Here is a 15454-nt window from a genome sequence, read left to right on the forward strand (position 1 = left end):
GACGTCGACGAAGGCAGCAGTCAGCACGCCAGAGATGAAACTCTTTATTTGGCCGAACTTGTGGCCGGGAAACTGAAAGTCAAACTACAGCTATACACTGATAGCGGCGAAAAGAGCGTCGACCGTCGATCAACTCACAAGCGGTCAAGCGCGTCGGCTTTTATACAGGCGCTATCGAACTTTCCAGCGATATCGCTGGTGGCGGCGTTATCTCTCGACAAAGCTGGTACATTTGCGTGCGGGGCGCAATCTTAACAAAACGATCTACTACAATCGCGAAGCTTCTCGAACACTGTTTCGCGGACAGCGTCGAGCGTTGATAACCGTCCCTGCTGGTCAAACCCGAATACATCAAAACAAGACAAAAAGGGGGCATGGCATTGCCCCCCTCTGAAAAAGCATTGCCCCGATGCTTGTGAAAGAACATAGAAGAGAAAAAAACAAGTGCATACACAAATAAATTACAATAACAAAGGAAAAAAAAAAGTTCCCAGGTTCGCTAACGCGCAAGAAACGGCTTAAGGCGCACGACATTGACGACTTCAGGTCGTGTGCGGCGTCGCTGGGAGTTCGTAATGCCATCCAGGATGATCTCGTAGTCAAGAGCGCTGAGGCATCGAAGAACCTTGTATGGCCCGAAGTATCGCCGAAGGAGTTTTTCGCTAAGCCCACGTCGGCGTATCGGCGTCCAGACCCAAACACGGTCGCCAGGCTGGTATCCCACGAAGCATCGTCGAAGATTATAGCGACGGCTGTCGACCCTCTGCTGGTTCTTGATGCGCAGGCGGGCGAGCTGTCGAGCTTCTTCGGCGCGTTGCAAATAGGCGGCAACGTCGAGATCGTCTTCGTCGGTGGCGGTTGGTAGCATTGCGTCGAGCGTCGTTGCCGGGCTCCTTCCGTAGACCAGCTTGTACGGCGTCATTTGCGTCGTCTCTTGCATGGCCGTGTTGTATGCGAAGGTCACGTACGGAAGGATGGCATCCCACATCTTGTGTTCAACGTCGACATACATGGCCAGCATGTCGACGATGGTCTTGTTTAGCCGCTCGGTGAGGCCATTGGTCTGTGGGTGGTACGCTATAGTCCGGCGGTGGCTTGTTTGGCTGTATCTCAGTATTGCCTGAGTTAGGTCAGCAGTAAACGCCGTACCTCTGTCGGTGATGAGGACCTCTGGGGCGCCATGACGCAGGACGATGTTCTCAACGAAGAACTTCGCTACCTCAGTGGCACTGCCTCTGGGCGGGGCCCTTGTCTCGGCGTAGCGGGTGAGGTAGTCGGTAGCTACGACGATCCATTTGTTTCCGGTATTGGATGTCGGGAACGGCCCCAGTAAGTCCGTCCCGATTTGCTGGAATGGCCGTCGAGGTGGCTCGATAGGCTGCAGAAGTCTGGCTGGCCTAGTGGGTGGTGTCGTGCGTCGCTGACAGTCCCGGCACATCTTTACGTAACGAGTGACGTCGGCGGAAAGGCGCGGCCAGTAGTACTTCTCCTGTATTCTTGCTAGCGTGCGAGAAACACTCGGGTGTCCGGACGTAGGGTCGCCGTGCAGAGCCTGGAGGACCTCTGGCCGCAATGTAGAGGGTACCACGAGAAGGCAATCTGCTCGAAGCGGTGAAAAGTTCTTCTTTAGGAGAACACCGTTGCGCAAGAAATTGACGTCAGTCCCTGCGGGAATACCTTTGGTACAACGATGGTCCTGCCCTCGAGGTATTCCACAAGGCCCCTGAGTTCTGAGTCCGCTCACTGTCGTTCGGCGAAGTTGTCGGCACTTATGGTTCCCAAGAAGGAGTTGTCCTCCTTGTCGTCCTGTGGTGGTGGGTCGACGGGGGCGCGAGACGGGCAGTCAGCGTCGGAGTGTTTCCTTCCGGACTTGTAAACGACGGCAATGTCGAATTCTTGAAGTCGTAGGCTCCACCGTGCGAGGCGACCTGAAGGGTCCCTTGCACGGTGTGTGCATATACCATTTGCGCCTATCGTTAGCGTCATTTCGTAACGTCTCGCTCGATGTAAAAAATTTCACCACAGTGACCTTCCCGCCGCATGCTTCGCATTACATTGATTCCCACGGTACGTGGGATCTGCTGAATTTTTACGTTTGCTTTATTCTGTATCTGTGTCTCACACAAAATTGAGATGCTGCAAGATAGGAGTAAAAACAGCACTGTTTTGGCTGCACGGGAGTGCTGCCAAGAGCAGTGCTGTTTCTTTATTCCTGTTAGGTGGCAGGCAGTGGGGAAGTACCACAGCGAATCTGATTCTGCAACGTAGGGCCATTGTATTTCACCATTAGAAAACGTACAAAAGGTGCAGGAGCCTTTTGCACTGCTGAGATGGGTATTGTTACAAGAGGGTTCGACTGTGTTTGCATTCAGTATCATGAGCTGGTCTATTTCTCATGTATGGAAACAGTTGATGCAATGTGCTGTACTTTTGTAGGTGAAGAAACCTGCTCCTGTGGCAGCTGTGACTAGCGGGACTTGGGCACACCTCTCTTATGACTTCCTCAAAGAGGGCAAGCGCAGGTGAGATGTTCTGGTCAATTTTTTGTTTAGGTGGTTTATTGCTTCCTGCAGACATATGTGGGAAGAAGTACCAGAATAAAGTGTGACATACAAAAAGGGACACAATTGCCCACCACAGATGCTGGCATCTCCATGGAATGCCAACTTTCTTTGGGACTAGGTTAAGAATGGCTTGCTTATTATACTGGGACATTCTTCGTCTGCCATGTAAGCTGCTTTCTCACCCACTCCCACTCCTCCTTCCCTTTTTTGAATTTGTATTTTTATTCTTTTGTTCTCCTTGTGCACTGACTTACCTACTTTTTTCCTTCATTATTGAGAGTAGCAGAGGTTGAACTAGGCATGCATAAGCGAAGCAGTTGCTACCTTGAAAAAGCCCTCTTTTTAAAACGTTTGTGTCAATCTTTGTTCAACAATACTTCAAGCCTCCATCTTCACTTGAACTTCTGTCTGTGTTCCCCCGTAGCACTTGAGGTTGCTTATTAGTTTGTGTCACAAGTGGAAGATATAGTAATAAACTTGAATTCAGTGCAGCACAGCACTCTAGGAAACAGACTGCAGGGCACTGTATACTGCAGTGTGTGCATCACTGTTCAGCAACATTGCTTGTTGGGCAAGTTGGTTCATAAAAAAAGGAAGCCAGCAATTACTGGTTGTTCTTTGCTGGTCTTCTTTTTCCAAAAATTGCATCACTATTCATTTTTTTTCTGTTACGATCAGAATAAAACTCTCCAACATGTTTTTGCATATAAATCACAGTAGATAATCATGGACACCCAGCCGCGGCGGCTGCATTTTCGATGGAGGCGAAAATGTTTGAGGCCCGTGTACTTAGATTTAGGTGCACGTTAAAGAACCCCAGGTGGTCGAAATTTCCGGAGCCCTCCACTACGGCGTCTCTCATAATCATATTGTGGGCATTCATTAGACACATCTACCCTTCTCGTACATGGTCATCATCATGGGTGTTCGTCGTCTTCATCTGTAGTGGGAACTCGGCTTGATTGTGATCTGTGCCTCGGGTGTGGTCGCTTCACCGTGTCTTCGGGGCCTAATAAAGGTCGCGCTAACCGTTGCGTCACAAGTGGTGGAGGCTGCTCATCGATCTTCCTGCCTCTCGCAACCTGCTCTACCTCCTGGAGCTCCGCTCAGGTCGCCGTCTGTACAGTAGAACCCCGCTGATACGTTTTTGAAGGGACCGTAGGAAATAAACGTAAGAGACGGGAAACGTAAGAGCCGAAAAACAGGAAAAACGGCAAAATATTTAGTGGTACAGAATTTTATTTCAATTCTTACGAGCAGCACGAAAATTGGCGCGTTCAGCCGCGATCTAGTCGATGGATAGAAACGCGGAGCTTAGGACGGCCTTATCCACAGAAATGTAATCAACGTATGTGATTTTTTTAACACCAACAGCTGTAGGCATGAAAGAACTAAGCACACGCAATCACGACCGGCGCGGCGAGTCCGACCGCGAACCGCACGCACGACCATGCGAGCTCCAACCAGCTCGAACTCCTCCCGTTCTCCGACAAATAACGATGATGATGAGTCTACGCCAACGCGATGGCAGAAGTGAATGCCAATCTCGAAGGCCTTGCTTTCGCAAGCAAGTACGTCATACACGCCATGTTTATGCAATGCAAATCTCAGAGGCTATGCTTTTGTCAATAGTAAATGCCAATCTCGAAGGCCTTGCTTTCGCGAGCAGTTACGTCATAGACGCCATCTTTGCAATTTGAATCTCGAAGGCCATGCTTTTGTTTGCATCAATTGAAAGATTCTGTTGCTTGCGCCTCTCATGCGGCTAATATTACGGTCAAACGAGGCCAAGCTGCGTGAAAATGCACCATGGCCGCTCTCTTTGGTAGTCACTCGGTCGGCTCCGGGCGCACTTCGCGACGTATCATACGGGAACGGTCCGACAGTTACGACGTAACAGCGGGGTTCCCAATACATTGTATCCTATGGGAGCTATGCCGGGACCGGCGGAAAACGACGTAACAGCCGGGAAAACGCATCAGTGAGGAACGTAACAGCGGGGTTCTACTGTACCAGGTGTCCGGTAACATGCCTCAGGACGAGCCAACCGGCGCACCTGCATCTACCTCCACGGCCCCGACTACCGCGGCCTATCCACCCTGGATTATCAGTGGCCACCAGCGTGACCCCCCCATGTTCGCCGGACTTCGAGGTGAAGATGTGGAAGATTGGTTGGACCACTACGACCGAGTGAGTTCAACAAACAACTGGGATGATCCGGCCAAGCTTCGCCGTGTATCTTTCTACCTCACAGACGTCGCGAAAACGTGGTATTTCAATCACGAAATTGATTTCACGGACTGGACCCATTTCAGGCAACAGCTTTGCCAAATTTTCGGTACTCCGGCAGTTCGTTCTGCCCTCGCAAAGAAGACCTTGGACACTCGCAAGCAACAACTTGGCGAATCCTACACCTCATACATTGAGGATGTGCTTGCTCTTTGCCGCCGTTTCAACACCTCCATGACCGAATCGGAGAGGGTTCGCCATCTACTGAAAGGCATCGGCACTACCGCCTTCAATGCGTTGGCCATACAGAACCCGACCACAGTCGCCGACGTTGTTGCCACATGCCAACGCCTAGAGGAACTCGAGTCTCAGCGGTTGCCGCCGGATAGCCCTGACAACACCGCCACCGCCGATCCCTCGTTGCGTGCTGTGATCCGTGCGATTATACGGGAAGAGCTGCAATCTCTAGGCCTATCAGCGACCCCGAGTCCACCTCACGCCTCCAGCACTCTTTTGCGTGACGTGATCAAGGAGGAATTGGCGTCCATGGCCGCTCCAGCGTATGTGGACTCTCTGACCCCTCGACTCCAGCCAACGTACGCACAAGTCGTCGCTGGTTCACCAGGCGTCGTGCAATCGATGTCTGCACACTCGACGCCGGTCCACCTGGCTTCGATGACACCGAGTGCACCTAGCCAGCCCTTTCACCCAACATGGCGATCGCCTCGTCCGGTGTGCTATTACTGCGGGTATCGTGGCCACATTGCACGCTTTTGTCGTAAGCGTCAGCAGGACGAGCGCCGTGGATTCGACGCCTACGAACGGGATGATGGTGCCGCCGGGCCCACGTTTCAACACCGTCCTTACGTTCCGCCGCCACGTCGCTCTCCATCCCCAAGTGCACCATCCGAGACGGCACCAACTTACCGCCCCACTAGACGCCGCTCACCGTCGCCCTTTCGCCGCTCTACGTCACCACTGCGACCTGTTTCGCAGTTCACCGACCATCGCCCGGAAAACTAACCTATGCAGCTTTTGGAGGAAAAGCTGCATTGAACGACAAGACAGAAATTCCTCCAGTGCGTCCGTATAATATGGTATCTGTTTTAGTTGAAGGTTTATACGTGGACGCTTTGATAGACACTGGTGCTTGTTTATCGGTTATTGATCGCTCTTTGTGTTCCCGTCTCCGGAAAGTCACCACCCCTTATGATGGACCTACATTGTTCGCTGCTCAAGGGGACGCCATTCGACCTTCCGCCATGTGCACCGCTCGTGTTTTCATTGATGGACTTCTCCATTATGTACAGTTCGCCGTGCTGAGTTCGTGTGCCCACCAGCTTATATTAGGGTGGGATTTTCTGTCTACGGCAAACGCTTCCATCTGCTGTCGAGAACGTGTTCTTCACATGACGGAAACCGACTATGCCCTTTCTGTGGATGACAAGCCACTTCGCTTGCTCGCTGTGGAGGATACCGAGATACCACCTGGTCATCAACGAATAGTTACCATCGCCTCTGACGTGATCGATTATGGGGACGTGCTTGTCCTGCCATCTGCACGCTGTCTCGCTAGAGGGATAGCCTTTGCTTCAGGGATAGCGCGGTTCCACGATGGCTGCGGACTTCTCTGCGCTACAAACCAGACGTCCGAGAAAATTCTCATCCCTAAGGGCACCACAATGGCTTGCGTCACGGAATCCCAGCCTCTCTCTGTTGTTCCGCTCGTGCCGGCGTCCTCTGACCCTCCTTCTGTTGAACGTTCCCCGGGCACGTCTGCTCTCGCTGCGACTATCAGTCCCGACCTGACATCATCGCAGTCAGATGAGTTGCTTGCCTTGCTACAAAAGCATGCAACATCGTTTGATGCCCATTCCTCTTCTTTGGGACAAACGTCCATTATCACGCATCGGATCGAGACGGATGGCACTTCTATCGTACGCCGTCGACCATATCGCGTCTTTTCATCCGAGCGGAAGGTCATTGAAGAAAATGTCGCCGATATGTTGCAACGGAACATCATACGTCCTTCCGCGAGTCCTTGGTCATCTCCCGTTGTTTTAGTACGGAAAAAAGACGGCTCGGTGCGATTTTGCGTAGACTACCGGGCCCTTAATAACATCACCCGCAAGGATGTCTATCCCACGCCGCGCATAGACGATGCCTTGGATTCGCTACAGGGTGCCGAGTGTTTCTCAAGTCTAGACCTGCGTTCGGGCTATTGGCAGATACCCATGCACGAGGACGACAAAGAAAAGACAGCGTTTTCAACACCAGATGGCCTCTACGAATTCAACGTCATGCCATTCGGCCTTTGCAATGCTCCAGCAACATTCGAGCGCATGATTGACACCGTTTTGCGAGGCCTGAAATGGAAAACTTGCTTGTGCTATTTGGACGATATTGTTATTTTCTTGTCAACATTCCATCAGCACTTGCAACGTCTGGACGAAGTTCTCACGTGTCTTGCCAACGCCGGCCTTCAGCTGAACACCAAGAAGTGCCGTTTTGCGAGCAAGACAATTAAAGTCTTAGGTCACATCGTAAGCAAGGACAGCATTCGTCCTGATCCAGACAAGGTTTCCGCTGTCCAGCACTTCCCACGTCCTGAAAAAGCCAAAGATTTGCGCAGTTTCCTCGGCCTCGCTTCCTATTTTCGTCGATTCATTCGAGACTTCGCCTCAATCGCTTCGCCTTTGCACAAGTTGCTCGGCTCCGGCGTTCCCTTTGTGTGGTCTCCTGAATGTGAATCGGCGTTTGTCCATCTGAAGTGTGCCCTCTCGTCCAAACCAGTCCTTTGCCATTTCGATGAAGCCGCACCTACACTCCTGCATACGGACGCTCGTGGTCATGGCATTGGTGGTATTCTGCTACAGCGAGACCAGTCTTCACGCGAGAGGGTCGTCTCATACGCCAGCCGTCTACTGACACCTGCAGAAAAGAATTATACCATCACTGAGCAGGAATGCCTAGCCGTAGTTTGGTCTATACAGAAGTTTCGACCTTACCTTCACGGCCGCCACTTTACTGTGGTTACAGACCATCACGCCTTGTGCTGGCTCTCGACACTCAAGAACTTATCTGGCCGCCTTGGTCGCTGGATTCTTCGCTTGCAAGAATATGACTTTAGTATTACGTACAAGTCGGGAAAGAAACACCAAGACGCCGACGCGCTTTCACGCTGCCCGCTTCCTTCGGAACCGTATCACGACACCACCACGACCGCACGCGACGAGTTCTCGGCCGTCCCTTCTTCACACGTTTCATCCTTAGCTACTATGGGCCCAACTTCTTTGAACGAGTGTGGTTCATTGCTATCTCACCAACGCGTTGATCCTTACTGTCGCCGCCTCATGGACCGCCTTGACGGGACTTCGCGGCCCCCTAACGCACGTCTTCGTCGACAGCTGACGCAATTCAAGCTCGACAACTGCGTCCTGTACCGCCATATCTACCATCCTGATGGTCAACGCTGGGTGCCCGTTCTACCTCGCTCTCTTCGAGCTGACGTCCTCAAGGCATACCACGACGACATGACCACTGGACACTTGGGATTTCAGAAAACGTACGATCGCATCAGATGTCGCTACTACTGGCCGGGCTTGTCCACTAGTGTAGCGAAGTACGTCGCTTCGTGCGTCCTTTGTCAGCGTCGAAAGCTTCCCACATCAGCTCAAAGCGGGCAACTACAACCACTCCCGTGTCCGCTGGAGCCATTTGAGGTAGTTGGCATCGATCTGTACGGTCCACTCCCTATGACTGTCGCCGGTAATCGATAGATCGTTACAGCTGTCGACCATCTGACACGCTACGCCGAAACAGCTTCCGCGGCTTCCGCATCAGCTCCCGAAGTTGCTGATTTTATACTCCGATTCCTAATCCTTCGTCACGGTGCTCCTCGTGTCATCCTGAGCGACCGTGGAAAGGTATTTCTTTCACAACTCGTTGACGAAGTGCTCAAGGCATCCGGCACCACCCACAAAACAAGCTCCAGTTACCATCCTCAAACGAACGGGCTGACTGAACGCTTTCATCGTACGCTGTCAGACATGATAGCCATGTATATCCAACCGGATCACAGAAACTGGGACGCAATTTTGCCATTCGTGACTTTCGCGTACAATACCTCCGTACAGCGCACAACAGGTTACTCGCCATTCTACCTCGTCCATGGTCGTTTGCCCTCTTCTTTCCTCGACGTTTCCTTCTTCTCTGCGCCTGTTAAACCATCTCCATCCACCAGTGAAGAATACGTGTCCCGGCTGCTTCATTGCCGCCAGCTGGCTCGCGTCAACACTGAAGCAAGGCAACAGGACCGCAAGCTTGACTATGATGCCTCTCATCGCGCCGTGTTCTTCAGCCCTGGCGATGAAGTGCTGCTTCTTACACCCATTTGCACTCCTGGCTTGTGCGACAAATTTCAACTACGCTTTATTGGCCCCTACACGGTCTTGGAGCAAACGTCTCCCGTCAACTATCGCGTGGCACCCGTTGTTCTCCCAGCGGACCGCCGCTGCCGGGCTGCAGAGATAGTCCACGTATCACGCATGAAGCCTTTCGCAAGGCGTTCTTCGCTTTAACCCGCGGTCAGGATGACCGCTCTCGCGTGGGGGGGGAAAGTTAGTGTGGGCATTCATTAGACACATCTACCCTCCTCGTACATGGTCATCATCATGGGTGTTCGTCGTCTTCATCTGTAGTGGGAACTCGGCTTGATTGTGATCTGTGCCTCGGGTGTGGTCGCTTCACCGTGTCTTCGGGGCCTAATAAAGGTCGCGCTAACCGTTGCGTCACAATATCGGGGTTTTGGGACGTTAAACCCCAGATATTATTATTATAATCATGGAGAAGTCCTCGACTGCCGACCCGAAGTTCACGGGGTCAATCTAGGCCATGGCAGTGGCATTTCAATGGAGGCTAAACACTGCCGGCCTGTGTACTGTGTGATGTCAGTGCACATTAAGGAACACCCGATGGTTGAAATCTGCGGAGTCCTCCACTATGCTGTGCCGCATAATGATATCGTGCTTTTGGTGCCACATGCGCTCCTTTCTTTCTATGTTTTATGTTACCGCCCCCTTACACTTGTTACTACACTCAGACCTCGATATAAAGAACACGGATATAAGGAATTATCGCTTATAACGAAGTAAATGAAGAGTAGTCTTGTCATAGCTACGTTGTTACAAATAAGCGTTCATAACGAATTTTCGGATATAACGAAGTTATTTTCATGGCACATGTGACTTTGTTATGAGGTTTGAGTTGTACTGCCTTGCGCAAGCCGCGCCAGAATGTCTGGGAACGTTCCAGATTATTGTAGGATCATCTGTCAAGATTGAGCGTGGAAATGTGACCAGCTAAGTTATTCGGGAAGTAACGCGGCCACCAGCTATAAGTCTGGAATGTTCAATGTCGCATGTATAAATGCCGATGCGCTTTACCGCAGAGCAGTTTTATTGACGGCCGACGCTCTGTTCGCCGCTATCAGTGCACAGTGTGTATTGCTTGTAGTTTGACTTTCTGTTTCCCACCACAAGTTTGGCCAAATAAAGTTTCATCTTCGACACGCCGACTACTGCCTTCATCGACATCACGACCCCCATAACAATATTATTATTATTAATCATTGGCAAGCCTAATTGCAATTGCTGATCACTTTTTAAAGTTTGTGGGGTTCGGTGTCTAATCCATGAAATGGGCCGCTTGTTGACATCGGGGTAACTAAAAAAAATTATTTATTAATAAACCTTTAAAGTCGTTAGGGCAACAAATGAACATACATACAAGCAAACTTCCCCGAACACTTCCGTGCCAGTGCCGTTAGCCCTGGCCCCGGCGGACCGCACGCCGTGCACACACGCACACCTCGCACAATTTCGCCGACCACTCCCCCTGGCCCCTCGCCTTGCCTGTTTATAAGCATGTCCATACTGGGCGCATGCGCAGTGGCGCTCGTCGCTGCTTGTTAGCACCGCCGCTGTGGACGAGGGCGAGGGTTCTTATCTGCGATCCCCACAAACTCCACGGGCAGAAACTGTCAAATCACATGCAGGATTTTTCCAAGTTTGCCTAAAAACAAGAGATAAAGAAAAAGATACGGCTTCACAAAAGAGACTCTAAATGGGCTCTGCTCCATATTGAGCATATAGTGTGCACAGAAAAGATTGCAACTGAAACGGGTAGAATCAGGGTGCAAAAGAAATTTACCATAAAAATGCAGATTGTTTAACCTCTTGATCAAAAGCCAAGTTTGTCATCTTCATTCCTGGACTGGGCTTGCGCTCATCTTATTTTTCATTAACAGAGTTATTTACCTTAACTATGAAATGCATAAAAGCACAGAAAAAGTAAGTTACAGTTAAACCTGCATGTAACGAACCTCTATTTAACGAATTCATGGATTTAACGAATTTTTTCCATTCCCCAACTCTATCCCCATAGAAGCCCATGTATTTTTGACCTCCATGTAATGTAGGCATTGTGGCAAATGACCTCGGTGTAACAAATTTTGCATGCTCATTATTCATTATTTTGAGCAGTAGACCTGCCGAAAATTCAGATAAATAATGCATAACTTTTGCAGTTGCTAAAGGAATATGCAAATGGCGATCACGAGAGGAACGCATGCGAGCGCAGCGAGCCAGAGCAGTCGATCCGGTGTGCCGCGATGATGATGATGATGATGAAAGCCGCTAGCTCCCTTAACGCCGCTCTGGGGCAGATCTGAGTTTTCTTTTCTTTTTTCGCTTACACATCGTGACACCAGGTATCGCTGTTGGGCGTACCTGATTTTGTTTGCTTTTTTAGGCTTGTGCTTCTTTTCTTGTCGTAGCATCGTGTGTGAGTAGACACGATGTGAGCCTTAACGCAAGTGTCAACGTCAGCAGTGTGTATTGCACGTTTCCCACAGTGACTGTTCACTTCGAAAATGAGTTCTGCGAGAAAGCGTAAAGTTTTGTCTTTTGAGGACAAGCTGTCGATTGTCAATGCGGTCGTCACTGGTGAGAAGAAGGATGTCGCTGTGCGATTCAACATTCAACAGACAACAAAAGAGAGTTGTCTTAAAAGTCTGGGTTGTATTATGAGGCCATGCTTGGAGTAACGCATATGCCTAAGAAGCCACTCTTTCATACAGTCTGTTTTGTTTTGCAGGGATGCTGCTGGTCGCTTGGCCACCCACCCGGAGTTCAATCCACACACACTGTTCATCCCAGACAGCTTCAAAGCCAAGCTGACACCAGTAGGGAGCCTTTTGTTCATCACGGTTGAAAATACTCTCTTAAAGAGACACTAAAGTGAAACCATAAATTAGTTTAGACGGATAAATCATACTCTTAAAAACTCTAGTGTCCCTGATTTCACCATCATATGTTTATTAATAGATGAGAAAGCCAGTGTCAAAGGTTATACTTTTAAACTTCCCACTTAAATCTTCGATGGTGACATCACAAATTTCAGTGCTTGTTTGTATCTTAATGACATTGGCTCAACCAAATTTCCCTAACTTGGTGCGTTAAATGTCTAGCTCCAGAAGACAGTGGTATTCATTTTTACCGATTAGGAACTACGTAAGCCTTAGTAGATGCGGTCAAAATCTATGATGTCATGGCAACTGGTGCTGAAACTTCAAATTGCATCGCCACGCACATTTCCTTTTTTCATGTTTTCTCGTTTGCCAAGCTTCTTCTCGCAGCAAGTGTGGTGTTGTTGGTATCGTCAAAGAGTAATTTACTAATATGAGAAAAATATTTTTTCTCTTTAGTGTCTCTTTAAAACTATGTTTGCCTTGCACACATCCTTGCTAAGTCGCTCCTGACTTAGGCAGTGAAATGGCCACATTGGCAAACAAGGCGACTTTCTGTCTCATCTTTGTCAGCATACTGATAAAAAAGCACATTGCCTACCACTGTAAAAATATTTTCCTTTAAAAAGACGATGACATCAGAACAGCACGAAGGACGGGACGAAAGACACAAAAACCACAAGACGAGTGCTGAGCACTCGTCTTGTGGTTTTTGTGTCTTTCGTCCCGTCCTTCGTGCTGTTCTATTTTGCAAATGTCGCACCGACTTGCCCAGACAAAGTCTCTGCTAAGACATCAGAACTTTCTATAATATAGCTGACGGTGACAACGCCAATTTGCGGTGTTACATTTTAACGGCCAGAGGCAGGTAGTACCGAGATGAAATGTGGCCGGTTTCACAGGGAAAAGAAGACATCAGTTCATTTCCAGCTCAGAAATGTATAGAGAAGAAAAGGAAGTGGGACCGTGGATGTGCACTTGCCGACCGATTTTCCGGACCTCGCGGGGACCGCAAAATAGTCAGAAAAAATCAAAGAATCCAAAAAAGTTGTTAGGACATGAAAATGAAGTTCATTTGGATTAGAGCAGCCTAAATACTTAAGCAAAGGCTGGATAGGATCTGGAGTGCTAAGTTGCTTATTAGATTCCTTGATACTAGCAATGCAGTCTGAAATGCAGTGCGAGCACTCTTCTTCCGAGGCTATATAGTCCAGTGATACTGCGCACTTTTAAATGAGGTTTCAAGCAATATTTTGGACCCAGGGCTAGGGCTTTTGCAGTGACTATCATCTACGACAGCTCCTCCAAGGACAAGTAAGTTATTTGCACGCACAGTATGTGGGGCTCCAGCATTTCGTTGCATTTGATCGAAATGCGACCGCCACGGCCACATTTCATCGAAATACGACCGCCACGGCCGCGATCGAACCCGTGTGCTTCAGGTCAGCAGCCGAGCACCGTGACCACTGAGCAACTGTAACGGCAGAGAAAATCTGACATGCGCAACATCTTAAAAACACACTTGACACATCGCCAACACGTCCACGTGGGGAATGACAACCGAAAAAACAAATGCAGAAAAAAAAATCTACCTGCATAGTAACGATGACAATAAGTCTGACTGAAAAAGAAAAAGTAGCGTCCCCTAAAGCGTTTTGTCAGCGAAGGAAGAGTGGGCATGGCCTCTGAAACTCGGAAGATTGTACGCACTCCCAGTCTTGGAGGCTACACAACAGGCCACTGGAAGCCAGACTTGACTAAGCCATCGGAAAATCCAACATGGTGGCTTTCAAAATCGAGCGGCATGGCTCGAGACAAGCAATTTAGTCCGAAAAATTGAACTTTAGGGCTTAAATTCGTATGAAAAATCGGACGCGGAAATGCATGAGTTCTATGGAATCTTGATGGGGCATTTATGAAGTCCGAAATATCCATCAAGTCTGCATTTTGGGAGTCCGAAAAATCGGTCGGCGACTGTACGCGCCTATGGGTGTCAATTGGCCCCGACTTGTTACCTGCAGACCTGCCACGGTGGTCTAGTGGTTACGGTACTCGACTGCTGACCCAAAGGTCGTGGGATCGACTCTAGGCCTTGGCGGCCGCATTTTCGATCTAGGCGAAAATGCTTGAGGCAGTGGCGGATCCAGGGGGGGGGGGGGCGATTGGGCGATCGCCCCCCCCCCCCCAAAGCTATAAGCCAACCCAACCCCCCCCCCCCCCCCCCCCCCGCTTTTCACCTCACCGAAGGCCATTTTTCAGAACGTAGAATTTTTTCAGGTGGTCGCTGTGTCCATCCCAATCCGAGACTAGGGAAGCACCCCTCACACAGCCCAGCGCTTTTGTTAAGAGCGAAACAGGCTTTCTAGAAAAGATTTCTTCTGCGTCCTGCATCTTTCAAATAGGCACCGACGAGCACAAGCCTCAACTATTTTGCTAAAGCAACTGCTGCCTTTATGGAAGCGAGCTAAAGTTTCCTCCCCACTCCCAGGGCCATCAGCTCTTCAGCAAAGCGAGGGGTCTTCAAATTCTCCCATCTTTTTCTCAGAGACAGGAGTCTGTTCTGTGTCATTCAAACTGGCATCTTTCGTCCCACCACGGCCGGGCTAGACTGCACGTGCGCGCTTGAGCGCGCACGTGCAGTCTAGCCCGGCCGTGGTCCCACAAAGCGTGCAGAACAAGTTACCTTTTAGTCAACCTTCAGCGGCTGGTCCAAAAAAAAAAAAAAGAAGGAAGGCAGGCAGTGGTGCTGTGAATTATATTCGCCGAAGTACCGAGCAAGCCTCCGAGAGCACGTGCGCGGGGTATAATCGAGCGCGACTCCGAAAGCTCCGTTTGACCGTCCTTAGGCTGCGGAGATGGAAAGGGCATTTTCTGGCAACACGACCGGCCAGAAAAAAAGGCAATGGGGAGGAGGGGGCGGGGTAACAAAGGGAGGCTTACTCCGAAACTACGTTCAAGGAATACTAGAGCTCGCCGTTGTGGGAATACTCATTTATCGAGCAGGTGGCCTGCCCTTCCCTCTTTCACCCTCCTCTTACCAACAACACTGATACGTGTTCCCCAATGTTTAGCGGAAATATGCGAAATTTTAGATAATGAAATGGCACTGAGCAATGCAACTGAGAACAAAAATAATGAGCATTTGGTTACTAACGTGAAGTTTTAAAGTTGGGCAACGCCCCCCCCCCCCCCCCCCCCCCCCCCCCCCCCCCCCCAACAACCAACCGCCCCCCCCAGAGCAAGCGCCTGGATCCGCCCTTGGCTTGAGGCCCGTGTACTTAGATTTAGGTGTCCATTAAAGAACCCCAGGTGGTCGAAATTTCCGGAGCCCTCCACTATGCCGTCCCTCATACAG

General features: G+C 50.1%; 1 protein-coding gene across 1 annotated transcript in view; it reads left to right on the forward strand.

Moving 5' to 3' along the window:
• LOC119384060 (DNA mismatch repair protein Msh6) overlaps positions 1–15454 on the forward strand; it is a 260639-nt gene that overhangs the window by 51984 nt on the left and 193201 nt on the right. Inside the window, exons 7-8 of the mRNA XM_037652348.2 lie at positions 2437–2522; positions 11949–12036. Of these exons, the coding sequence (XP_037508276.1) occupies positions 2437–2522; positions 11949–12036 (174 nt within the window). The remainder of the gene's footprint in view (positions 1–2436; positions 2523–11948; positions 12037–15454) is intronic.

Source organism: Rhipicephalus sanguineus, chromosome 2 (assembly GCF_013339695.2).
Source record: "Rhipicephalus sanguineus isolate Rsan-2018 chromosome 2, BIME_Rsan_1.4, whole genome shotgun sequence".
NCBI lineage: Eukaryota > Metazoa > Arthropoda > Arachnida > Ixodida > Ixodidae > Rhipicephalus > Rhipicephalus sanguineus.